The sequence below is a fragment of the Rhinolophus sinicus genome, linkage group LG17, assembly GCF_036562045.2.
Source record: "Rhinolophus sinicus isolate RSC01 linkage group LG17, ASM3656204v1, whole genome shotgun sequence".
NCBI lineage: Eukaryota > Metazoa > Chordata > Mammalia > Chiroptera > Rhinolophidae > Rhinolophus > Rhinolophus sinicus.
This window is the reverse complement of record NC_133766.1, coordinates 2,237,847-2,262,765: the sequence shown is the minus strand read 5'-3', so window position 1 is coordinate 2,262,765 and position 24,919 is coordinate 2,237,847. Positions and strand designations below refer to the sequence as shown.

The window sequence follows — 24,919 nt, the reverse complement described above, 5'->3', positions numbered from 1 at the left end:
TCATCCCAGGTGTGGGGATGGCACATATAATAAAGCTTTGGCAAGTGCCGTCCTGGTCGTGTCGAGTCTCTGATTCCGTAAGGTCACACACAGCCCCTTCCCTACCAGCCACACTAAGAAGAACTTGAAAAGCTGCCCTGTCTCCCACGCCTGTCTGCTCAGCACGCCCCTACCCCAATCCAGGCCACAAAAGCCCATATTCAGACGAAGGCAAACTGCTCAGAGCATGGAAAGTTTTCCTCTAAAGATGGTGCCTCCATCTCCCCTAAGACAGGTAAGAAAGTCCCTTTCGTTTAAAAGATCTCCTCATCGCATTTCCTGAGTTAAAGACCCACTTCCTAGCAACAAGCATTTAGTTAAAAAAAAAAACAAAAAAAACTGACATCCTTCATAAGAACTTGACAGCAGCAAGACGTGAGGGTCCCTGTGCAGCTGATTTTGTATTTTTTAAATGCACCATTAAACACCAAGGCCATCAAGCGTGCACACCCACTCTGAGCTCTGCTGGGACAATATGCCAGAAATCCTGCCCCGGGGAAGGGACCCCAAGGGGAAATACATGTGTGGACAGCAAAGCACCACTATCTACATATCCCAGCACGCGCCACAGCAAGCAGCTGAAACGCTGCAAACCAGCGCTGGAAGGTCACTGAGCAAGGAGCCATGCATTCCTCAGCCGTTTAGTCAACAGGACTTGAATGCCTACTGTGTGCAATTCTAAATAGAGTGACCACGAGGACGTGACAGCTCACCACACTGCTCTCGGAAGGAAGTGCTGTCTGTCCCCAGAATGAAGAGCCTGCAGGATGTGGGAAGTGAAATGAGAGGCTGTCGCAGGGAGTTGAGCACAGCAGGGAAATTGTTATCCCAGCTTCAGGTGAACAGGGTCGCTCGGCTGCTGCGATCAGAACAGAGTGTCTGAGGACAGGGGAGAAGAGGTAGGTGAGTGGGAGACAACGCCAACGACCCAACTGGGGTGACGGTGGCTTGGACAGGGCGGGGGGGGGGAGCAGCGGGGGTGAAACGTGGTCAGGCTGTGGGCAGGCAGGTGAGAAGGGTGCGTCACCAAGATTTCTTCAGGGACCAGAGAGAAGTGAAAGAGAAAAGTCCGAAGGACCCCAAGGTTTAGGCCTGAACCACCAGAAGAAGGAAGAGCGAGGGAAGGCCACAAGTTGAGCATGTGTCAGGGGTTAACCAGTGGCCATATTGAGATTCCCGTTAATTATCCAAGAGAAGATGTCAAGGAGCTTGAGAAAAAGGTCTTTAATTGTTGATTGTTCAACAAACATTTACGGAGAACCTAAGCCCAGCTTTCAGACCGTGTGCTAACCTCGGGCAGCAAGGAGCCTAGTCTCTGATCTGGGGCTCAGTCCAGAGAGGGCGGCAGACTAAACAAGCACGGAACACACAGGCGGGGAGAGTCTACGGCTAAGGTCTGCCAGGACGTGTTAGCAACACAGCAGAGACACCTCAATGCCAGGGCGGGCTTCCGGGACAGGCCCTGATAGGACACACAGGGAAAGATGACAGGGGTTATCCAGGTAAGGAAAAGGGAGGCGTGTGGGGGGAGGGACTCTGGGAAAAGGAGCAACACCTGTGAGAGGGAGCACGCAGGGTCCTCGCAGCTACGAGAAATGCAGCTGGTATCCAGCCGAGGTACCCGCTGGCACACAGCAGAGGATGGCAGCCTTTCAGCACTCCACCAAAAATTGCGAATGTCACCCACACCATGCAGGGTGGGACGTGAGGACTCCAGAAATACTTGGTATGTGCGAGCAGGGGTGAAAAAACAAGTCGAGGACACTCAGGGCTAGTTACAGAATTATGAAGTGTTAAAGGCGGAGAGGACCCTCCTCTTTTATAGGTGACTGCACAGATACCTAGTAAGTAAGTGCAAGGCTAGGCTAGAACCCCAGGTTCCTAAATCAATGGCCAAACATGGGGGTGACTGGAAATACCAGTGCTGATACTAACAAGGGAATGACTCAATGACTGGGTAACGCATCGTTTTACAAGTCTGGAGGTTTCCAGTTTCTGGCTTTCAACAAAATTAACAGAGGCGCGTGGCAAGCTGGTTGACCTATATAACTATATCAGGTTCTGACCTACAACTTGAAAGGTAAAAACTGAGTGACCTTGATATAACAAAAGGCCTTCCAATGCCATATGCTTATGTCAACAGGGTTTTTCAAAGTTTATATTATACAAGCAGAAAATCTGATTCCATCATTAAGTAATAACGATTCACAATACAGGAAATATTGGGTAGGAGAGCGCCAACTCTCTCATCCGTTGCTTTCCAGTAAGATTCTCCCTTTTATGTTTAATGACTTATCAAAATGTGTATCTTGTTTTGATTAATTTATGTTAATAACTGTAGTAATGCAATCCACAAGAAATTAACACTGAGAGACTTAGAGAACAGGACATAAAATCACTCCAATGTACATAAAGATTTTTGTTGAAGGGTGATAGAATGATCAAGAGAAGATTTTCAAGCATAAAAATAAATGAAATTAACATTTTGTGGGCGAAGTGACATTGAAATACGATTTCAAGGGAAAATGAACATATCTGATTCAAATAAGAGCTTATTCAACTATTTTGAAATAGATGACAGTAGGTCAAATTATTACAGTACTGAAAGCCTCCCCGATACATTGAAAAGAATGAAACGGTTCTTATTGTAAAATGTCAGTATTTACAACAGGTCAGCAACTAAATCCTTTGCCACTCTCTACTCATGATGAAAAAAACTGATGTCAAAAACATGGGATGGGATAAAGCATTTTCTAAAACTCTCTTTGCAGTTATGGATGCAAAGATGTTTGAAGACCACAGCCCAGAATCACAGGCCCCACTCTTAGCACCCCATCCTACTAAAAGCTCTCTCTGTCTAGCCTGAGAGACTACCAAGCTGTAGGCAGCAGAGACAGCGTTGCCCCACCACTTCAGGGAGGAGGCACTCTGGAGTCACCTGCAAACCTCTGCACTTCCTAGAGGACGGGCAAGAGCAAACAGCAAGTGTTTGCTGGGATATGACAAAATAGCCCTTCAGCCAAGAAAAAAAAACAAATGGCCACGATGCCAGAGCAGATAGCATACTTAAACAGATTGATTAAAGCAATAAAGAGGCACAATCCCTACTGCAACTGCACACACAGAATTCTTATGCTTCCATCATGGACGGACCAGGCAAAATTCTTACAAGAGGCCTTCAGTAACGTGCCACAAGAACCTTCTGTCACAAATGCTGTGCTCTCCCAAAGGGAAGTGTGGGGATGCATGAGACAGCTGGGCATCTTCCTATAGGATACCATGCAGGGTACTCAGGGTACTATAGGAAGTCTAGGGGGTTCAGTGAGAACGCCGAGCACTTTCCCTGCAGTTTCCTAGGGAGTAGCCATGTACAAATAACCGCTTTAAAAAAAAGAAACCTATGTTATGGAAAGATCATTTTTAATAGCCAGGTGGCAAAGCAAACTGTTTTGTTTTAGTCACTCACCCAAGCATCATTCAAAATTCTCAACGCACATGCAATTCTTTTTAGAACCAGATGCAGAATCAAATTACTGCTTATGAGAACCTAAAAGCCCAATGCTGTCTATGATTCTTCTTTCTATGGTTCAGGTAATGATGTTAAATAGCTTATTGATGGTAATTTTATGACTGTAAACACTTCAGCTCTCTCTGTGTGAACTCTCATGTTAGACTTTAACTCTGGCATGCATGCAGGCTGAATGCTGATTAGTCTTTTCTGTCCACACCTGACAACTGTTACACCTTTATATGGTCTTTTAGAAAATCTTGTCTTTTCCTTTTTATTTTCCATGTAAACTTTACAGTTACTTGTTCATTTGGTAATATTTTACTTTTTCAAAAATAAAGTTCTGACTTGCTGTTTTATGTAGGATTGCAAGAAAATACATGCATTGAAGAAATTAAGTGATCAAATTGCTGAAAAGCTGTTTGAAACTGTTTCCATTGTTAAGCAACTTTGTTGCCAAAAATAAAGTTCTGACTTGCTGGATTGGAAGAAAATACATGAATTGAATAAATTAAATGATCAAATTGCTAAAAAGATGTTTGAAAATGTTTCCATCGTTAAGCAACTTTGTAGCCAAAGACTACTTTGCACCTATCAAGTTTACAAACAGAAACTGTCAAAACGTGTACAGCATTCCAAATGACAATTTTCAGTGGGTTTTGAATTCATTAGGTAAAAAGCTTTCAAATGGGCACCTTGGCTTGCAGAAACAACTGAAGGACAACAGAGAAGATGCAAGTTTTCTAGCTGGTCTTTAACAAAAGCTACTGCAGAATTGGGGGATGGGCCCCTCATGATTTTGTAACCCCTGCAAATGATGAGTTTCTTATATTGGGATCTCTTTAGGGGCTGACTTTTTCAAACATCATGGTCATTAAATCACGAATCAAAAGACTAAACTTAGAACCAAACCTTCAGCCTTGTATTATCCCAGGGCTACTATCACCATCATCCAAGATCCATGAATCCCCACATATGAAACAAGAGTTTAAAAAATAAAACATTCTTTAGTCAAAGTAAAAAAATATTTTTGTAAGAATCAAAAGGCTTTATACCTTTAAAGAAACCACAATTTTAAGTGTCTATTTAATTCTTCTCCTTTTATAATTCCTATTTTTGTGTTTCATAATTATGTATGTACTTATATAATTCCTATATGCATATACATGATACATTACAACAGAGATGACGGCATGCTTTAATGATAAATCTGCTTAAAGATAAATATGGTTTTAGTAGAGAAGCACGTGCACACACACATGCACACGAATAGTACACCCTTCAACCTTTTACTTTTGATTTAAAAAGTTGAGACCCACGCCTAAAAGGCCGTGGAGGTCCTGAGCAGTTCCCACAGCACCAACTCAGAGCCCACTGGCAGAAATGCTCAGGTCTTCAGCAGTGAAATTCCCACATACAACCTGTCTGTCACAGAATCTTATAAAAGCCAGAGTCCACAAAGCAAGGAGCACATCAGGCAGAAGATCTAAGCAAACACTACATGGTCGTGAGCTGGAGTGAGGTGAGCCCAGAGAGCGGTGGAAACCACACTTCAGAGCATTCAGACAAGGGCTGAAGGACTAGGCAGCTGACGAGGCAGGGCAAGGGAAAGAGTGGCCAGAGGACCCACTGGAGGCTGTAGGACCTGCGCTTTCGTCTCCAGTCTCCCACTGTGGTAGAGGCCAGCACAGGAACAAAGAGAATTGGGGGCAGAGCAAACAAGTGAGAAGACCCTGGGGCATGGGGGTGGGGACAGCCTGCAGTGCCCAGCAGGGGCTGTCGCTGGAGGTCAGCTGGGCCAGATCAAACCAGACCTTGATGGCATGGTGGCAGTCGGTGGACGCCAGCTCTGAGCAAACAACGGGACCAAACCAGTCCCCTGGCTTGGGGAGCCCCTGAGAGGCAGAGGGTGTAGAATGAATGGTCTGGCCAGATGGGGGTGGCTGCTGGGCTTCCAGGAACAGGGCGATGGGAGCCAAGGAGCCCAGGTCCAGAACAGGAAGCTCCCAAAGCAGCTGCTGACTCACTGTGGAGCTGAGCTGACAGCCCACACCTCGGAGGGGACTGCAATATCCTCTGGGTCTGCATTACTCACAGTCAGACCAACCTCCCAAAAATACCTCTGAGCACAGGTCACGGCTTGTGGAGGGAGAAAGTACAATAAGGGGGAAATCTGGATTCCCGTCCAGGTTCCATCACTTACTATGTGACCTCAAGTCAAAAACTCTCCCAACCTTTTCTCTCAGGGCCATCCATCCATGGGCAGACACCAGCTTGACTTGAAAGAGATTTCATCAAGCGCCTTAATGCCGGACCAGGCTTGATGGTAAAAGTGGTTTAAGCAGCTTCCAACTATGAAACACGTTCCCTCCTATTTCCTTACATCCTGACTTGCCCTCAACCCCGGCCCATAATACCATATTCCACACACTAACAGCCACTCACCTAATACCTGTTTAGCCTGTGCTGACTAAACACACTGAGGAAGCTGGACCCGGGTCTTAGGGCTCAGGGGCCTTTTCATTTTTGGTCATTGCAACATGAGTGACATTCAAATATGGCTTCACCTGTGTCTTCAAATCCAAATTCAAATAGGCTTATGAATTAGAAAATAAAAGGTTCATTAGGAATCACGGTGTGCCTAGTACCACAGTTCAGCAAACACCAGCACTATTCCTAACACGTACTGGGCGTGAAGGAACAAAGACACTCACCACTTTCACTACACTGGGCGACACATAACCCAGCACGAGGCAAAATGTGGGAAATCTATGGAAGCACTGGAGACAATGCTGATTCAGGAAACGAATGAGAAAACTCCCTGGAGAAAGTACTTATAGGCCTGAGGCCTGAAAGGTTGAGAGGCCATTCCAAAGAGAAGACCATGAGCAGAAGCGTCACCAAAAGCAGCCCCACGGATGGGTCTGTGTGCATCTGGGTGTGGGAGAGGGGGTAAGAGCGGGAAAATAAAGTCTGGGACCACAATGGGGGCCCAGAGGACCTGTGCCCTGCTGAGCTGTTCGACCCACAGTCCGGGCAATGGGGAGTCAGCCAAGGTTTCCAGAAAGGACAGTGACACATGCAGAGCTATAGCCGAGGAAGACCACTCTGGGGGCAGTGTGAAGGGAAGGTTGTCACAGTGACAACAGCAGCAGAAATCCAGAGGAGGAATGGCACCTAACATCAGGGATATATGTGCAGGCAAATAAGTTTAAACATTGTCTTTTTTTCCAAGTCAGAGTTACATCTTAGGGTCTCTAGACCTCGCCCATAGGAGGAAATACGAGAATCTGGGTTTTCACATAGATCAAAATAACTTTCTCAACTTACCACAATTGTAAGAGTTTTTACAACTGGTTTGCCATCGGCCTAGCGAAGCTTACTCGAAAGTTCTAATTCATCTTGACTTCTAAAACAAACTAAGAAATGTGACCTGTGCTGCAGCACTCAATACTTTTGCCGTCTCCAACCAAAACAATTTAGTCTGAGATAAAATACTCGTGCTCAGGGCAGCTACAAGATTGAGACAAATTAGAGCCCGGGAGAGAAGCTGAACAGGGACCTGGTTTTTCTTATCGGGTCAGGGGTGGGGGTGAGAACAGGCAAGATCTGTGCTGCGGCCTCCCGGGAACAAAACAGCCAGCACCCCCATTTCTAGTCAAGTCCCTTGGAAGCCATTCTGCCATTCTGTGGCCTTTCCACGCAGCCCCTTCCCAAGTTGAAGCTGTAAACGTGTGTTCTCCCCACACGCCTGAGTCAGTTCTTCTTAAACAGCAGGACCACTGGCTCTGCCACCGAATATCTGAATACATTATCTTTCTCACCCAGAAGGGATGAGACCACGTGTTAGAGTCCAGAGGCTATGAGGGAGGTTCCTTCTAGCTCTAAAGTTGTCATTTGTGAAGATGCTGAGGCCCTTGGCCGTCTCCCAAATTCCTTTAACAGGCCCATTTGTAAACAAGTACCCAGGGGTAGGGTCGAGCAGCCCGGTTTCCAGACCCTCCGCACTACAGCATTCAGACCTGACACTTCCAGGAGAAGAGGTCCAGTTTGTCCCTGCGGACCACCCTCAGAAAAGAAAAGGTTCGAATTCCTCGGAGGAAAGGCACTAAGGGCTGAAACAATAGAATCAAGATACAATTGCAGCAAACTGACTACAAGATGGCATTTTAGAAGTCCGATGCTCCTTTGCACTTTTTTAAGAAAAACATTATAAAACAATCTCAAACAATGACCAAGTACTTATCAATGCGGAAAACAGGCTTTGAAAACAGACCCTTGGGAGTTTCTACAATTTTCCTTCTTAATGAGCAATAGGGGCAGCACAGTTAGCCACCCCCACCCCCCCAGGGCTCAGGGGCTCCCCACTGACAGTTACTGAAATAACACTGAACTACATACAGAGTATCAACTGACAGCCCCCACTGGTTGAGGAACACACAAGAACAAGGGAGTCATTTCATCTCTTAGACCTCTTTCCACCTCTATAGGACTAAATTATTTAGTTGGTTACTAAGGTCATTTTGTTTCTAAACGCTGTGCTCATCTTCCAGCTTCAGTCTCGCCTTTCCCCACCGAGGACTGGTCCTCAGGTTAATAACATCTGGGCCCAATTACATGGCAGACATCGTGCTAGGAGCGCTGGGAATACAGCTATGAACAAACCAAGAAAAAGGTCCTGTGCAACAGGAATATGCTACCTAAAGAAGAGGGCAGAATAATTCTTAAAAAACAGGTGAAGTTTCCGGAAAGAGCGGGCATCCCGGTTTTGCTTTGAATTACTAGTAATAATACTAGTAAAGAAGATGTAAAAACGTTAAAAATAAAAAATGCATGCAACCGGGGCAAATGCAGCATCAACTTCTGGGGCCTAAGGCAGGAAGATTTCTAGCCCTGGGAACCACGTTAACTTAATCCATAAGGAAGTCGCCCAGCGCCAGCTGCCGTGACTGGGCCCCGGGCGCCCAAACGGCTCAAACCTGGAGGGAAAAACGTGGAACCAAAATGGAGGAGGGGCCACGGCGGAGTCGGCTCCGGGGCGAAAACCTCGTGCCGGTTTCTCATGGCGCCAGCAGCCTCCCTGCGCGGCTCTCCTGCCTGGAGGCACCGGCCAGGCGCCGAGCCCCGCGCGCAGCGCCCACCTCTCGCAGGCGGCCCGGGAGGAGCCTGCTCCGAACCAAGTTGGAGGTGGTTAAACGGCAGAGGTAACAGGAGCCACATCTTAGAAGCAGTTAAGGGGAGCCAAGAAAGAAACATCTGGGAGGACTCCACCCCACTCCACCTGCAGAAAAAGGCCGGGGTAAAGGAGGAAAGCATTCCCCGAGTCCCTCCTCGCGGATAAAACAAAGAAAGCAGGCTCCGGGGGGTGCCGGACACCCACAGGAGGGGCTTTTCCGAGGGTCCGAGCGCGTACGCCCCAGGCATCCGAGAGCGTGGGACCAGTGCAACTTTCTCATGTAAGCCGGCCACGTTTCCTCCAGAACCACAACCAAGGGAAGCCCCGACTATTCTCATTTCATTGATGTCACCGCACCTTTGCGGCTCCCAAGATTTTACCCGGAAACCCCTGCAAATCTCCAGCCCGCGTCCAGCACAAGCGGAGCTCCCCTTCCCCGGGACGCGCCCCGCGCGCTCTCGCAGCCGGCGGTCAGGACCCGGCTCGCTCCGCCCTCGGCACCCGGCTGCGCCGCTGGGCGAACATCCACGCGAGGCCCGGGAAGGGGTGCGTCTGGGCTGCTTGGGGACCCTGCTCAAAGCCCCGTCCCCAACAGCGGACTCGCAAAACAATAAGCATCCGCTCCCTCCGCCCCTCCCCCACAGGACCCCGGCCACGAGTTCCCCGCGCCGGGGACAGAGCCCTGCGGTCAGTGGCCCGCACCCCCAGACCTCCGATGGCCCGACTCCCCGCCCGCCCGCCGCCCCCCGCCGCGGCGCCGGGAGTCCGCGGCGGAGACGGCGCTGGAGCGCGGCCAGCAGCGAGGCGCGCGGGCCACGCGGTGGCTGCGGCAGCTGACACGGCCCGCGGCCGCCGGCCACACGCGCCCCGCCGGCCCCGCCGGGAGGGAGGGCGCGCAGCCCGCCGTACCTTGCCGCTGGCCGTGCCCCCGCTGACGCCGATCAGGAAGGGCTCGCCGCCGTTGGGCTGCTGGTGGTTCTGCAGGGTCTGTTCGCTGTCCCCGGCCATGGCTCGCGCCGCCCCTCCCCTGCGGCCTGTGCGCGCGGACGCACGCGCCCTCGGCTCCCGGCTCCCCGCTCCCCGCTCCCCGCTCCCCGCCCGCGCCCGCGCCCCCGCCCTGCCGCGGCCGCGTGCCGCCCGCCGCTCCGAGCCGGTGTGGGGCTGCGGTCCCCAGGAGGAGCGCCTGCCTCTGCGCGCCGCGGCGGCCCGCTTACATCCCCGGCGGCGGAGAGCGTGATGCTGCTGCTCCAATCCGGCGAGCTGCGCGCTGCTATTCGCCGAGGCGCCGGCGGCGGGCGTCTCGCCCCAGCCTCCGCCCCTCCGGCCCGCCGTCGCCCGCGGGCTCGGGGAACCGTGCGAGCCCGACCCCCACCCCTCCCCCGGGCGTCAACGCTTCCCCACGACCTTCCGCGGACCCACGGAAGAGAAACGGGCGTGCCGCGTTTGAACTCGGGGTGCCCCCCGCTATCTCGACAGGGCTAAGAAGCTGGAAGGGCGGATCGGATCGTGGAGGGCATGTCACGCGTCAGGTTGGAGACGCACCATTAGAACAAGCTTGAGAGCTTAAGATGAAACGAAAGAGTTAGTGTCATTTACCCGTTATCCCGGCTAAAAACTGTGCTTTCGGAATGTGGAGAATTGTTTTCCCCTCCCGATGGCCAACGTGTGTCAGCCACTGGCTTGAGACATTTCCTCTCGCGGAAACCCCCAAACACCATCCTCAACAGGCGACTCCCTAAAGAAGGGTTATTTGAGGGAAGCCCCCCTCCGAGCATCAGCGCCCTTTGAAGCCAGTTTGAAATCCCAAATACTGAGCTTCCTGCGGAGTGAAGGTTTGTGGAAACACGAATACTTTGATGCCGTGTTGACCCATGAGTAGCGCTAATTGAACTGGTTTTTCAGAGATGGGCCTACTGGGTGGGAAAGGCAGTGTCCACCGCTGAATCACAGCAGCTCCACTCTGCTGTCAGATTTCTGCAGTTGCGTGAGCAAGTTATGCAATCTCACTGGGCCTCAGTGTTCTCCTCCAATGGGACTGACAATGGCAATTACATCCTAGGGTTGTTGCATTACGTGAATTATTATAGTTAAAGTTTTTAGAATAGGCCTGGCACAGCCTATGCTATATATACGTGCTGGAACAGAAAAGGCCCCTGAAAGCCTGAAATGGAACTTTTGTTGGAGCATAGGGGAGACGCTAGGCTAGTAACTTCCGGCTTCTGCCCCTGTGAACTTGGAACTGGGATCAAAGGGCTGACGGGGGTCCTACAGTTTAAAAGGGGACTTAAGTCAATAGCGTTCTCTTAACACTTAGTAAATTACCTTAAATTTAGAATCATTTTGAAAAAAAATTACTAAAGCAAATTAAGAGTATTAAGAAATCCAAACGTTCTTTTCACTTTTGAAATATTTCAGGTCCCCATCCAAAACCAAACTCCACAGGTGCTCAGGCAGGAAACGAAGAGAGGAGACCGGGGCTGCCTGGTCCCCAGAGGCAGGCAGGTTAACTAGAAGGAGCTGCCTTCCCAGAGGGCTGTGGAGAAGGGTTTTCGCTGATTCGTGAGCTGGCCTCTTCTCCCCAAAGTCTTTCCTCCATCAGAGATCCGACAGCCCTCAAGGATCTTTGCAGAGCTCTCTGTAGCTCCTGTCAGGCCTGTTGGAATCGGGAACGGGATGGACCCACAGCTGATGGGATATGAAGTAGCTGAGAGGAAGGAGAGAAGGAGAAGATGCCACATCCTCCATGAGCTCTTCCCAAATGCCCACCTTCCTTACCATGCCTATCACTTGTTTCCACAATATTTTACCATAAAAATTTTCAAATATAAAGTTGGAAGATTTCACAGTAAACACCACCTAGATTTGACTGTTCACATTTTCTACGCTTGCTTTTCCACCCTCGTCATCTGCCCGTCCTTCCAGCCATCACACACTTTATTACAGGACTTGTTTCCCTTTGCTTTGTCAGTTTGAAGTGGCTTACCCTGAACAGCTTGGTACATTTCTTGCTTTTTGTTGTTGTTTGCTTGTTTGTAATTACTATATCCCCAGCACCTGGAAGTTCCTGGCACATAGTAGGGCCTTGACAAATATCTGTTGGATGAATGAAGAGATGCCATGTCTCGTTTTTGCATTCCCAAGGCCCACGACTGCCAAGTAGGAAGCATTAAATGCATGCTGTTGCATGCATGAGTGAATGAACGAACAAACGAATATGGAGGAGGTAAGACACTGCCAACAAGTAAGCTTCACTTCCACCAGTTTGCAAGGTAAGGTGAGGTTCCCTAGCTTGTATTCATGTGGCTGCTACTCTGATTTCTGAGTGCTTTGTTTTCCTGGCAGTCGAAGTAACCATCTGTATCTAGTTCTAGTGTGTGTATGTCTATTATTAATAACTAGTGAAACCAGCTCATTAGCTGAGCTAACTCATTACACATCTCTGCACTCTGATGAAGAATAATATTCGCATGTGTTCATATACATAAAAGTTCTCCGGAAAAACAGAAGCCGTGTGTATAAAGGGCAGGCCTCACCTCGCTGTGCTCTGCAGCCGTTTCCACTCTGCTGCATGCTTCCTCCTTCCCATCCCTAGGGCTGGCTTACCTACACAGAAGTTACCCACGTCCACTGAAAGGACGGAGGGTCTCCCAGCCCTGGTGACCCCATCAAGGACGTTGGCATCTTTGCTCTCTAGAAAGCAAGGCAGGCTGTGTGTGTCGTTCCCCGTGCTGTGTCATCCTCTCTCGGGAGCCTGGCCACCCAATCCCCTAGCTCAGGATGCTCACATCACGTCTGAGCCTCCCGGAGCAATTACATTGCGGGTTCTGAAGTAAGTGATTTTCAGAAGTCCTCCTCCCCCTCCCACTAAGAAAAAAAAAAATCAAACGTTTTCAGTAAGATGCAGAGTTGTTCTTTTCTCGATATCTGTGATAATTCTTTCTTATATAGACAGTTTTCAGCCCGATCAAGTTCTGGCCTAGTTCACATGTAAGAATGAAGTCAGCATGAGTATGCAAGAAAAGGCACACTGGTGACCGTCCCCCTAGCCTGCCTGCCTGCCTGCCTGGTCGCTTTAAGTGGCCACGGTTCTGAACTAGACAGGAACATTACATTTTTGCCTGTATCCAAAAGGCTTGCCTCTAGGTGCTTTGCGCACTGTGGCTGAGTCTCTAATTTCTTATCACATTTCCCAGCAGAAAAAAATGTCATCACACTCCAGCCCGCCTCGAAGCGCCTTGGTTCTCTGTGTTGCCTTTCTAACTACTCTCTGCCTATCATCAACGGCACTTGCTTTGACAACACCCTGAGTACTGCTCTGACAAGATGACCAGATGACATTAAAGCGACTTCAGCATGGAGCTCTGTAATCTGAATGAATCGCATTCTCAGAGTAGCACAGGCTCTGACCTGCAGCATCAGGGATGCAAATCCTTGGGCCCCACCCCAGAACTAGGGAATCCAAACTCTGTGGGGGTTGGGGGGAAGCCCAGCAATCTGTGTTTGACTAGCCCTCCAGGTGACCCCAGTGCGTGGAAGTTTGACCTTAGTGGACAGAAGACATGAGCTCTAGACAAAAAAAAGCAAGGTTTACATTTTGTTCCTAACTTTGTAACCTTCGGCAAGTTACTTAATTTCTATATGCCTTAGTTTCTTCAACTGTTAAATGACACCTGGCTTGTAGGGTGGTTGTGAAAATAACAGATACATACTGGTACATAGTAACTGTTAAACAAACCTTATCTCCCTTCCCCTTCTATTTCCATCACAGCTCTCTCATTTACAACATAAATCCCACCATTTAGGGATTAGGAGTTCCAAAGGTAAGAATGTCTAATCCCCAAGGGCACTTTAAAGTAAAAATGAAAAGATAATGTTCAGAATAGGCAAATCTATAGAGACAGAAAATAGATTAGTGGTTCTGTACATCTAGGGAGTTTGGGAAGTGGTTGCTAATGTGTCCAGACTTCTTTTTAGGGTAGAGGTAATGTTCTAAAATTGATTGTCATGAGGGTTGCACAGCTTTGGATATTGCAAGAACACTGAATTGTACAATTTGAACTGGTGAATTGTATGGTATATGAATTACATCTCAATAAAGCTGTTTGAAAAACAGGTCTCCACCAGTAGGCTGGGAGGGGAATGGATTTTTAGGAACCAGGAACAGAAATGGGCAAAGGCACAGAGAAAAGACTGGGAATTAAAAGGACAATGTCACAGAACTCTGTAACCTACAAAACATGACACAAATGCAAGTTGTTCATTTTGCTGAATTTAGTTTAGCTTAACAAGAGATCAACCCCCTGTGGCTTGAGCTCCAACGTCCCCTGTCCCAGCCAGTTCCCTGTTTTAGAAAATTACCCTGAAACTTATGATTGATCCCCTTAGGCTTATCGATCACAATCTCGGTCTCTCGCCTTCTTTCCAGGCTACTCCCATCATTGTTCCTGGTTCCTGACGCCACCAGAGAATCATGTGGCCACAGGGAAGGCTCCATGCAGACCCCTGAAGCTATCCCATAGCGTATGGAGGTCAAAGTACCCCAGAAGAGCCTCGCGTGGCCCAGGGTAGACCTGTCCCACCGTCGGGCAAGCGTGGCCAGGTTGCAAGTGCAGGAGTTTATTTCAGAACACATTAGCTGGAGCTCTTGGTCAATTATGTTCCTTGTAGGTGGAGGTCTTTGAGTCACGTCTGGCTGCCACGTCCTGAGAATGAAGTATGAAATCTCCAACGAAAATTGTTGAATGATCTATTTTTCCTTTCTGTTATGCCACTCTTTTGCTCTATGTATTTTAGGGCTCTTCTGTTAGGTGTATATACCTTTATGATTGTTATTATAGGTTTTGACAGATTGATCTTTCTTCATTATGAAATATCTCTATGTCTAGGAATATTCTTTGTCCTAAAGCCTATTTTGTCTGACATGAATAAACCACTCCAGCTTACTTACGATTACTGTTTACACTGTTGATGAAAGAATGTCAAAACCAATAGAAAAATTTTATAAGAGTTTATCTGAGCCAAATTTTTGAGGGCATGCCCGGGAGCAAGACCTCAACGGATTGAGAAAATGCCACGGAGAACGGCAGTTTGGCAATTCTTTGGTTCCATGAAATCTCTGGGAGGTAGATTAAGAAGGTGGGAGAAAACAGAGGGGGACAATCTCTCTGAGACCGGATACAAAGTAAAACAGAGGGACACATGATTCTTTTTACATTGGTGGGTGCAGGACAGTTAACATTTAACATTTACAGCACATAGAGATGGAGTGGGGAAACAAGATAACAATAAGTCTGGTGCTGGAGTGTTATTGCCTCCGAGGGGTTTGGAAAAGATCAATCTGGCATTTCCAAGCTACATTATTCTAGGTGAACAATGGACAGGCTCAGTTACAGTAAAGATGAACCTTTTCCTAAGGATGCTAGAGACCTGGCACGGGGTCTGCCCGTGATCTGCCCAGCTGAGAACCTGTGACCAGCCCATCCTGTGAGGTTCCTTCCAGTCACGGAGCTTCTCAGGCCTGCCAAGTAGCCCCGAGACCCCAGGTTTTTTACACAGCCCCTTTTTCGCTCGTGACATGGTATATCATTTTCCATCTTGCAGTTGTAAACTATTTGTCTATGAATTTAAAGTATGTCTCCTGTGGGCACTTTTTGCTGGATTTTGCACTTTCATGTAGTCTGACAATCCATAATGGAGCTGCTAGCTGTGTAGGTCTGCTAGTATTATAACATGTTCTCTGAGTCTTTGCTTTTCTGGTAAAATCTTTATTTTTTATTTTTATTTTTTAATTTATGGGGGTGACAATTGTTAGGGAAATTACATAGATTTCAGGTGTACAATTCTGTATTACATCATCTATAAATCCCATTGTGTGTTCACCACCCAGAGTCAGTTCTTCCGTTACCATATATTTGATCCCCCTTACCCTCATCTCCCACCCCCCAACCCCAAAATCTTTATTTCAATTTCCTTTTCAAAGAATGGTTTTGCTGGATATATATTTCTTAGTTGAGAGGTTGATGTCGGGTTTATTTTTTTCAGCCCTTTGAATATATCAGCCCACTAGCTTTCTGGTCTCTGTTGTTTCTAATGAGAACTTGGCTGTTAATTTTATTGTTATCTCACTATATGTGATGGATCATTTTTCTCTCGCTGCTTTCAGGATTTTTCTCTTTTGTTTATCCTACTCAAGTTTCACTGAGCTTTTGGATCTGTAAGTTAGGGTTTTTCATTAAATTTGGGAAGTTTCCAGCCATTATTTCTTGAAATTTTTTCTACTCTTTCCTGTCTTCTCCTCTGCGACTCGCATTACACTTAGGTCGGAATGATGACTCCGAAATCCTCAAGGCTCTTCTGATTGTTCTTCAGTCTTTCCTCCATCCTTTAGATTGAATAATTTCTATTAGTCTATCTTCAAATTCACTGAAGTTTTTCCTCTGTCCTCTCAGATCTGCTGTTGACTCCATCTAGTGAGTTTTTCATTTGAGTTGCTGAACTTTTAAACTCCAGAATTTCCATGTGGCTCTTTTTTATATACTATTTCCCTATTTAGATTCCCTTTTCTTATTCATTGTTAGCATTTCTAAAACTATTTGAACATATTTATAATAGCTGCTTTGAAGCGTCTGCCTGCTAATGCCAAAACCTGGGCCCACTCCAACTGCCTTCCCCGCTGTATATGCCTCTACATGGATCACACTTGTCCGTTTTTCGCATGTCCAGTAATTTTTTATAAAAACGTGGACATTTTAGATAGTATATTATAGCAATTCAATTCTGTTTCATATTTTTGATGGTTGTTGGGTTTATTAAATAACATGCAGACTGTCTCCTTGGTGTGCAGCCACCGACGTCTCTGTTTTAGTTTTCTTTCCCAGTTTGGCCTGGCGCGCTAGACTGTGTGGCTTGGGGGTCGGCTGATGATTTGGGCAGACCCTGTGTTCAAACACGCTGAGTCTATTAGGCTCCCACACTCTGCTGATCGGTATGTGTGTGGACGGGGGTGGGGGGGAGACACCCAGAGTTGTGGCCAGTTATCATCAAGTTCCCCTGGTCTCTGGCTTTTTGCTGGGCTCTCCAGGTCTTTTGTGTTGACTCTAGCCACGTGCATTGTCCCAGGCAGCCGAGGAGGTGAGAGGAGCTACCTGAGCCAGCCCAGCCTCTCTCGTTTCCAGGACCCCCTGTTATGCTGCGGGCGGCTTCACCACTTGCTCCAAACCAGAAGTTCATCCTCAAGCTGGCAGAGCTGCTGGAAGCATCTGCCCTGTTTGTGCCCAGCCAAGCCCACCACTTATCGCTGGCAAGGCTGTGGGGCTTTGCCCCCTGGACAGCATGGAGTCTGACTCCTCATGCAGAAGTGAAATCCCCTTGCAAAAAGGAAAACTTTCCAATGAAATACAGCACAACAACAACAAAAAAATTCCAGGCCCAGATACTTTCACCCATGAATTCCACCAAACACTCCAAGAAAAATCCATCCCAAGGTTACACAAACTCTACCAGAGAGAAGAAAAACATGGAAACACTGCACACCTCACTTATGAGGCCAGCGTAACTTTAACACCAAAACCTGACAACAAATAACCGGAATGGAAAATTAAAGCTCCGTCTCTCTTATGAGCATGAAATACAAAAATCTGGAACACAATTTTAACAAACCAAATCCAGCAATACATAAGAAAGGTAATATATCACAACCCAGTTTTGTTCATTCAACAAAATGGCAGGTTAGTTTAATATTTGAAAAATCTGTATTTTAAATAACAACCTAGATGTGGCTCAAAAATGAAGCAGTATACCCTTAGAGTTGCATAAATTCTGTGATGAGAAAGAAGGCGTGCGCTCCTTCATTCCCGCTCACTATGACACAAACTCTTTCCTGAACTCAGCATAGTACTAGAAGTACCAGCCAGAACAGTTGGTCAAGAAAACGAAATAAAAGGCATCCATATTGACCTTTCAGCTGTAAAGTAAGGCTTGAGGATCTAATGACAAACATGTGATTTGTTGACACACACGATAAAAGTGTGAGGTGAGGGAGGTGTTACCTGGGTCGGGGGAAGAAGCGATTCCGTGCCTACATGTATGAAATCACCACGAGATACAGTTTAAATCCCTTACCACTTTGTCAATTATACCTCAGTAGAGCGAAGTGTTTTTGAAAAGTAAAAACCTTTCAAAAATGGCCCTTTGGGGTCAAGATGGTACACTTGGGCTGAATGTTTCTTCTAACCCAACCTCCAATGCCACGGCAGCAAGAAGAATACTGATAGATTCCAGAACTTAAGAGTAATTACTGTAAGATACTTTTTATGCCTGGTTTTCTCCAAAGCTGAGATGGCACACCAGCTCCAGAGCGTCATCTCTGAAAAGTGTAGGCTTGCTATTAATCAAGTGGTAGCTTTTCAGCTTCACGTCAGTGATGCTTATTTATCTAGGGCCTGTTATTACAATGCAGACCCGGGCGCACCTCTTTTTTGCTGCATTCTTCTAAGACCCAGCTGAGGTGAAGAGGGAACAGGCAAAGCAGTTCTTGCGATACCTAAGAAGACATGGGGGTAAAATCTGCCTTCCCCTCATTCCGAGGCCGGATCTAGATAACTGGGGAACTGGCGTACAAGCTCTAGCGTCTGCTGTGGAGTTGGAGAACAAGTTAACCAAGTTCCTGCAAGACCTGGAGACCGTGGCTGCTGTGAACAGTGAAACTGATCTCTTACGTCTCATGGGAAAGTACCTAGAGAAACAGAAGAGGAACATAGGCTATCTGGAACACCAGCTCTTATATCATAGGAGATTAGAAAAGCAGGCCCAGGAGGAAGACACATTTAAAAAGCCTGCTGAAGTGTCAGATAAAGAGACTTAACATCTGAAGGCAACACAGCAAGCCTTCCCATTATGATGTCCCAAAGTCAGTTACTTAAGAATTTGATCTCCAGTTGACAGAAGACTGCTTTGCTTCTTATCTAGTATTCAAATGCTCATTGCTCATACAAATAAATCTTTGTTTGCATTATTTTTAAAAAATGACTGTAAGAAACCCCTGGGGGAGAACAAAGACCTTATTAGAGCCCACCTGGGAAGAAATGGCAGTCGGAATATGTGAGAGGACGAATACCATGAAAATGGAGATTCTGGGTGAGAAATGAGTGTTTTCTTCTCCCTCACGTTGTCTCTTCAAGGTGGTTTCCTGAATATCGATTTGCATATGTAATTTTATGAGCTAATGCCCGATCCCCTTGCAGAAGCCCTACAATTCTGTATCACCATTAGTAACGTATGAGAGTCTGGTAATTCACAGCAATGCTGAGTGTGTGGTCAGATTTTTGGATTTCTGATCATTTGATAGTTGGGATGAAATGCTAGTTGAGAAATGGTATCTCAGTGTTGTTTCAAACTGACTTGCTCTTACTGAGTGAGCACGACTATCTTTTCATTCATTTAAGGGGCGTTTCTTGGTGAATCGTCTGCAGGTGAATTTTGTCCATTGTCCTGTCATGCTTTTCATCTCATATTAGCAGTTTTTTTCCGTGTACATCAGCCTTTCGTCTGTGTTACAAGCTACCATTATTGTTTTTCATCCATCTTCTGCCATGCTTACGATGCTTTTTGCAAATGTTTCTTTAATCCCTAAGTACTTAACCTTATCAGCCTCTGAGTCAGGGTAGTAGTTAAGCAAACATTTCCCTTCTCCCATTTCTAAAGGAATTCACTCGTTTCTTAAGGGGCTTGTAAGGTTGTGTTTTTACATTTAGGTCTCCAATCGATTTTGCTAATTATGTGTTTCAGGACTTTTATATTCTTACTGATTTTCTGTCTACTTGTATCAAACTATAATTGTGGATTTATTTTATTCCTTTCAGGTCCATCCCTTTTTATTTCATGTATGTTGAAGCTCTGCGTTAGGCACAAATACATTGCAGACTGTGGAACTGACCCTTTTATTCTTATGGCACGTCCTCTGTCCCTGGCAGGCAATACATGGTCCTGACGTTTACTTTGTCTCACATTAATAGAGTTCTCCAGCCACCTTATGAGTAATGCTTGCGTGGCCTCTCTCCAGGTTCAGAATCCATGGAATGAATTATTCTCATGGTCTCAAGAAAGAACACTGAGAACAGACGACAGAAAACAGATTTGTATTGCAGTGAATGAAAGAGTTCTCACTAGTCCTATAGTCATTTCCCCAGCCTGGGAAAGGCCCAGGGACCTGTACCACATGAACAGTAAGGGAACATGCCCTATGCTCTGGTGGGCGCTTTTGGATGTAGTACATGCATTTCTTCCCTTTCACAAATATTTCTGAGTCCCCACTAAGAGGCCCTGTGCTAGATGCGGAGATCAGTTCGAGACCAAGCTCCTGGAAAGGACTTGAGTCAGAGAAATGGAGCTATGGACACTCAATCGGATTGCTCACGGTACAAATTTTTGCTCACCAACAAAATCAGTGTCTTTCTGGCAGCAAAGTGAATCACTACAGTGATGGGTAAGAGTGAGTCTATCCAGTGAGTAAAAGTGGGTTATTGGCCAATAATACACCACAGGAATACTGACTAAGCAGGACAGTGTGTATTTGTGATGGGAAAAGTCACCTCAGGTTTTAGGCTTCTATTAAGATGGCCCAGACTCACGGATGAGAAAAGAAATGTGGATTTGTTTAGGTATTTAAATATTTTCAAAGGCCCCTTCTAATTCTAACGCAATAGAAGTTTAATGTTATAACTGAGTTTTGGTATTTTCCTTTATTAAAAGGCTACCCTTCCCGGCAACTGTCAGGCTTGTCACCACACAGGTTAAAATCCAGATGGATTCACCATGAAATGAATGAATCTTAAACTTGAGATCCTCACTTGCACTGGCTTCTTCTAATTAAGTCCTCACTTTTGTATCTGATTTTGACTTTTACTCCTATATGCTTTTTCTTGAAGACAGTCTCAAGAATTGTGTAAGCCTCAGATCACATGAGACCTAGAAATGCCACTGGGAGAACCTTAGATTATGAAAGGATTCTTATTCAGCTCATCTTATTTAGTTTTAAGAATTAGTGTTTCATCCTTCAAAATTCTCTTGGATGTGGCTCTTTCGCCTCAGTTTCTCCTGATACTACCTGTTTAGTCCAGGGCTTCCTCACTTGAAAACTGCATCCTGGTAATGCATGATCATTGGTTTTCTGACTGCAATCTCTCTCCAAACGAATCCACCTTATTTAAAGCTGCCAGATTAATTTTTTAAAAAAGAGAAAGACTGCTTATTTTGCAAAATCACCATCCAAGCTCAAGATGTTTTCATGACTTTCCACTATGATCTTCTAAAATTAATGCCCAGGCAAAAGTGGCCATCGATCAGAGGGGACCTGAAGCCACAGAGAAATGTGACACATTTTTCTAGAGTGTCATTTTTACTTGATGGCCGGTGATTTAAAAGATTACTTTCCTCCCTTTCTGCTCCTTACTTGCATCAAACAGATATAAAGCTGACTGCAAAAAAAAAAAAAAAAAAAAAGTGTTTGGAGCTCAGATGCAGAGAATTTGATTCATCATTATTCTTGGCTCATGACACACTCTCATCAGTGGTGCATTCAAAGACTGCAACATTCATTCATTGAAAATAATACAATACCTCTGAAATCACCACCACCAAGAAAACTAGGACATAAACTTACATTCCCCTCCATTGTATCACCCAGCCTCTTTCCATTCAAAGAAAGACCAGCAAAACCATCATTTTCTTGCTTGGGGTGGGGGGATTTTTATGCAGCTACTAACTTTATAAGGTCTACCCTTTGCTGTATGTAATTCTTAAGGACTTACTCTTCTCACTCAGTATTATATTGCTAGGATTCGCCCCTTGTGGCATATACCTGTAATATTCATTTGGAGTGCTGCAGAAATACATCCTGATTTATCTGTATATTCCTTTACCTGCACATGGGCATTTGGGCAGTTTTCAGATTTGGGTATTAAAGAGTACGCTCACATGAATGCTCCTGTACGTGTCATCGGCTACACGGAAAGAATGGCCTGGACGGGACAGAGTTGGGTGCACAACTGGAGACCAACCAGGTAGAAATGTGTAATACAAAGGAAGGCAATGGTGACCTGAACTAAAGTGTAGTAAAGGGGATCGAAAGATGTGGAGAAAAATAAACATGAAGGAGGGAGAAGTTATCAGACTTGGTGGTTAGATGTGTAGAAAAATAAGAGGGAGCCATTAAGGTTTTTCTGGCTTGAAAAACCAGGTATATGGCGATGTTACTAAGAGAAGAAGGGAAGAAGAGAAGATTGGAGTTTGGGTAAAAGAACTGGGTAAGTTCAGTTTGGGAATCCAAATGGAAACGCCCAGTTGCCAGTTAAATATTAGGTCTGAAAACCAGGAAAGAAACTTGGGCTACAGATACTATTTTGTGAATCATTAGTGTAGCTATTGAAGGGAACAAGCCAATGAATAGAATGAGGAAAAAATTAGTTCATGAATTATTGCTAGGTGATTTAATAGAACAAATAGTAGTTAATACTTATTGTGCCCTTTCTATGAGCCAAGTACCGTTGTAAACATTTTACTCACGTAATCTGTAAAAATGCAAATAAAACCCTTTGGACTTGGGTGCTATTATTATTATGCTATTTTGTATTCAAGGAAACCAAGGCAGTTTAGTAAAATAATTTGCCTAAAACTGCACACCTGGTTGAGTGGTGGCACCAAGATTTGAAGAGAGGTGGTCTGACTTCAGAACTTTGCTCTTAGCCCTATTTAAACCTCACAGTAATTCTGGAAGTAGGTATTTTTACCTCAACTTTACAGATTTTTAAAAAAATGAGGCTCAGAGAAATGAAATCACTTGCCTAAGAAATACAGCTCGCATGTAGTGGGGTTAGGAATCAAACCTAAAGCCCGTATCCTTTCATATTTCAGTTATAGGCAGGGATGAAATTTCTCTCATAATCGTTTACAATGCCTAGGCTAGTGCTAAACATTTGTTTAGAGAACAGTATTATTAGTACTAATACTACTAATAATGTAAGAACATTGATGGTTTAGCTCCCATTTACCTTTCACAGGAAGTTACATGAGGATGTACTCCAACATAAAGAAAGTATAAACTAAGGAGGAAGATGCGGGTCCAGGGGATAGTGAATCCTACCCTAGAGAACAGTGAAAAGAAGTCCCAGGACATAAGTTTGTAGTAGGCGCAGAAACTGGAGCAGGGCAGTGAACTCTGGGAGTGTGGGCTTCATGGGGAAACTTTGAAACCTAGTAATTAGTACAACTGAGAGCTTAGTATATAAAAATATAAAAAAGGAATCTGGAAGAATGTAGAAAAGATGTTATGTGAACTTGCTCTAGCACTGCTTTTCTATGTGAGGCACAGGGTTATGATATTGTTGTCCTCTGGAAGGAACTGTTATCCCAGCAATCCTGGTTCTGTAATAAACATTCGTATAGGAATAAATTAGGAATAAATGAAATGCTCTTCACTTGTGTGTTTCATTGATTGGAAGACTTTTTTTTTTTTTTTTACATTTTAACACCTGTGAATGAGATACATCTCACAATCAATGATGTCTCATGGATTAATTAGTTGTTTATTTTCTTTCTTAGTGAGATATACAATAACGGCACCCCTTACAATCAGTAGCATGTTGGATTTGATGAACTATGTATGCCAGGAACAACTTTAAATGCTTTATAATATACTCTTTCCCATTTGATCTTCATAAGTTTTATGCAGCTGGTGTTATCAACATTTTACAGATCAAGAAACTGAGGCTCAAGGACTAAATTATATGCTCAAGAACTACTGGCACAGCCAGAACTGAAAACTAGGTCTGACTTCACAGGGCCACGTTCTCATGGCACCTCAACAATTACCACGGAGCCATACAAACTTGAATAAAAACCCACCCTATCTGAATTTCTACTCAAATCAAGGTGTAGCTCAAACGGGAAGCCTTTCCATCTCCTCCAGTTAGAACCAATCTTGCCCTTGTCTGTGCCCCCAGAACATTGCACGAATACCTCCATTATACCTCGTTAGAGTGTGTAACTTAAAAGTACCCTAATCACCCTCTCGGCCCCTCCAGTGCCACACAGGACTTCAGTGTCTGCTAAAAGGAGACAGGGTCTCTGCTGCGAAGTCTAAAGCGAGACAAGACATGCACCTATAACTAAATAAGGCCAAAAATAGTGTTACCAGAGAACTATGAATAAAGTGCATCGGGGTTTAAGAGAAAGGAGCCAATGACAGCAAGGACATCCCGTAGGGAGACAGCTCAGCCAGCTTCCAGATTTTCACACACACACACACTCGGCCTGAAAAAGCTGAATACCGCTACCCACGCAGAAACCAAGCTGCTGAGACATTGTCTTTAACCTATTCGGCATTTTTTAAATTTTAATGAATTTAAAAAATTACCAGCACTTACAATTGAATTTCCCCATACAATCAGGATTTCTGGATTTTCCCGGAAAACGAGAAGCTATTGGAAACTGGGTGCTCCTTCTCCCAGGGAACCTGGCTGGCTGCATCCACCGCTCCTTTCAGATAGTTAGCGCTCCCTGATGCGCGGTGCCAGAGCCTCCCGGGCTGCAAAAGATAACAGATCCCACCACTGTGGGCACTTGGGTGCATGAGCCCGCTCGAGACACACCCCTCACTCACTGCTGCGTGTTTTCAAGGCCCCGTGTCCCCTTTACCTCCCGTCTCAGCAGAGCGACAGGCCTTGCTTTCTCCGCAAACTGTCCTCCTCCCCGTCTAAGCCACGTTTCCATGCCCCTCGCTCGCTTTCTGGGGCCACCCCGTCCCTGGGTCACCGCAGCATCCTGTGCACCCCTCTGTGACAACCCTCATCACACTGTGTGTGCAAGTCTCGCTCCTTCGCCAGGACCAGACCGGCTCCTGGGAGCCAAGGTGCACGACTTCCGCGTCCCCAACACAGGCGAGCAGCGCGTGTCGTACGTGTCGGCGGAAGTCAGTCTTCCGACTGTGCATCCAACCTAGGCTCAGCTGTGGACTCGGCCCGAGAGGTGGGGCCGAGGGAGACGAGTCCTCACAAGCGGCTCCTGGCCGCAAGGAAGACGCGCCCGGACACCCCGCGAGTCAACGCACAGGGCAGGTCCCGCGCCGCAACACCGTCCTAGCCGCCAAGACTCCAGCTCTCGCGAGACCCGGCCTGGGCGTTCGCTAGCTCCGCGCGGCCACG

The 24,919-nt window shown here is 46.1% G+C and overlaps 1 protein-coding gene, 2 long non-coding RNA genes and 1 pseudogene across 4 annotated transcripts in view; 2 read left to right on the top strand and 2 right to left on the bottom strand.

Moving 5' to 3' along the window:
- UCK2 (uridine-cytidine kinase 2) overlaps positions 1–9,854 on the bottom strand; it is a 46,610-nt gene extending 36,756 nt beyond the window's left edge. The window contains exon 1 of the mRNA XM_074322307.1: positions 9,633–9,854. Coding sequence (XP_074178408.1) covers positions 9,633–9,731 — 99 coding nt within the window. The 5' untranslated portion in view covers positions 9,732–9,854. The remainder of the gene's footprint in view (positions 1–9,632) is intronic.
- A 173-nt stretch (positions 9,855–10,027) lies between these two features.
- Positions 10,028–15,471, top strand: LOC141569369 (uncharacterized). The gene is made up of 3 exons (XR_012492931.1): positions 10,028–10,555; positions 11,139–13,543; positions 14,149–15,471. It is a non-coding gene; the product is annotated as an uncharacterized LOC141569369 (long non-coding RNA).
- Positions 11,328–24,879, bottom strand: LOC109455655 (uncharacterized). 2 transcript variants are annotated; one of them, XR_012492930.1, is made up of 4 exons: positions 24,414–24,816; positions 24,143–24,303; positions 11,707–11,816; positions 11,328–11,427 (listed from the first exon to the last, which is right to left on the bottom strand). It is a non-coding gene; the product is annotated as an uncharacterized LOC109455655 (long non-coding RNA). The 2 variants fall into 2 exon arrangements; XR_002138695.2 differs by lacking the exon at positions 11,707–11,816 and having other exon boundaries at positions 11,329–11,427; positions 24,414–24,879.
- Positions 17,383–18,585, top strand: LOC141569368 (ferritin, heavy subunit-like; annotated as a pseudogene).
- Positions 24,880–24,919: the final 40 nt, after the last annotated feature.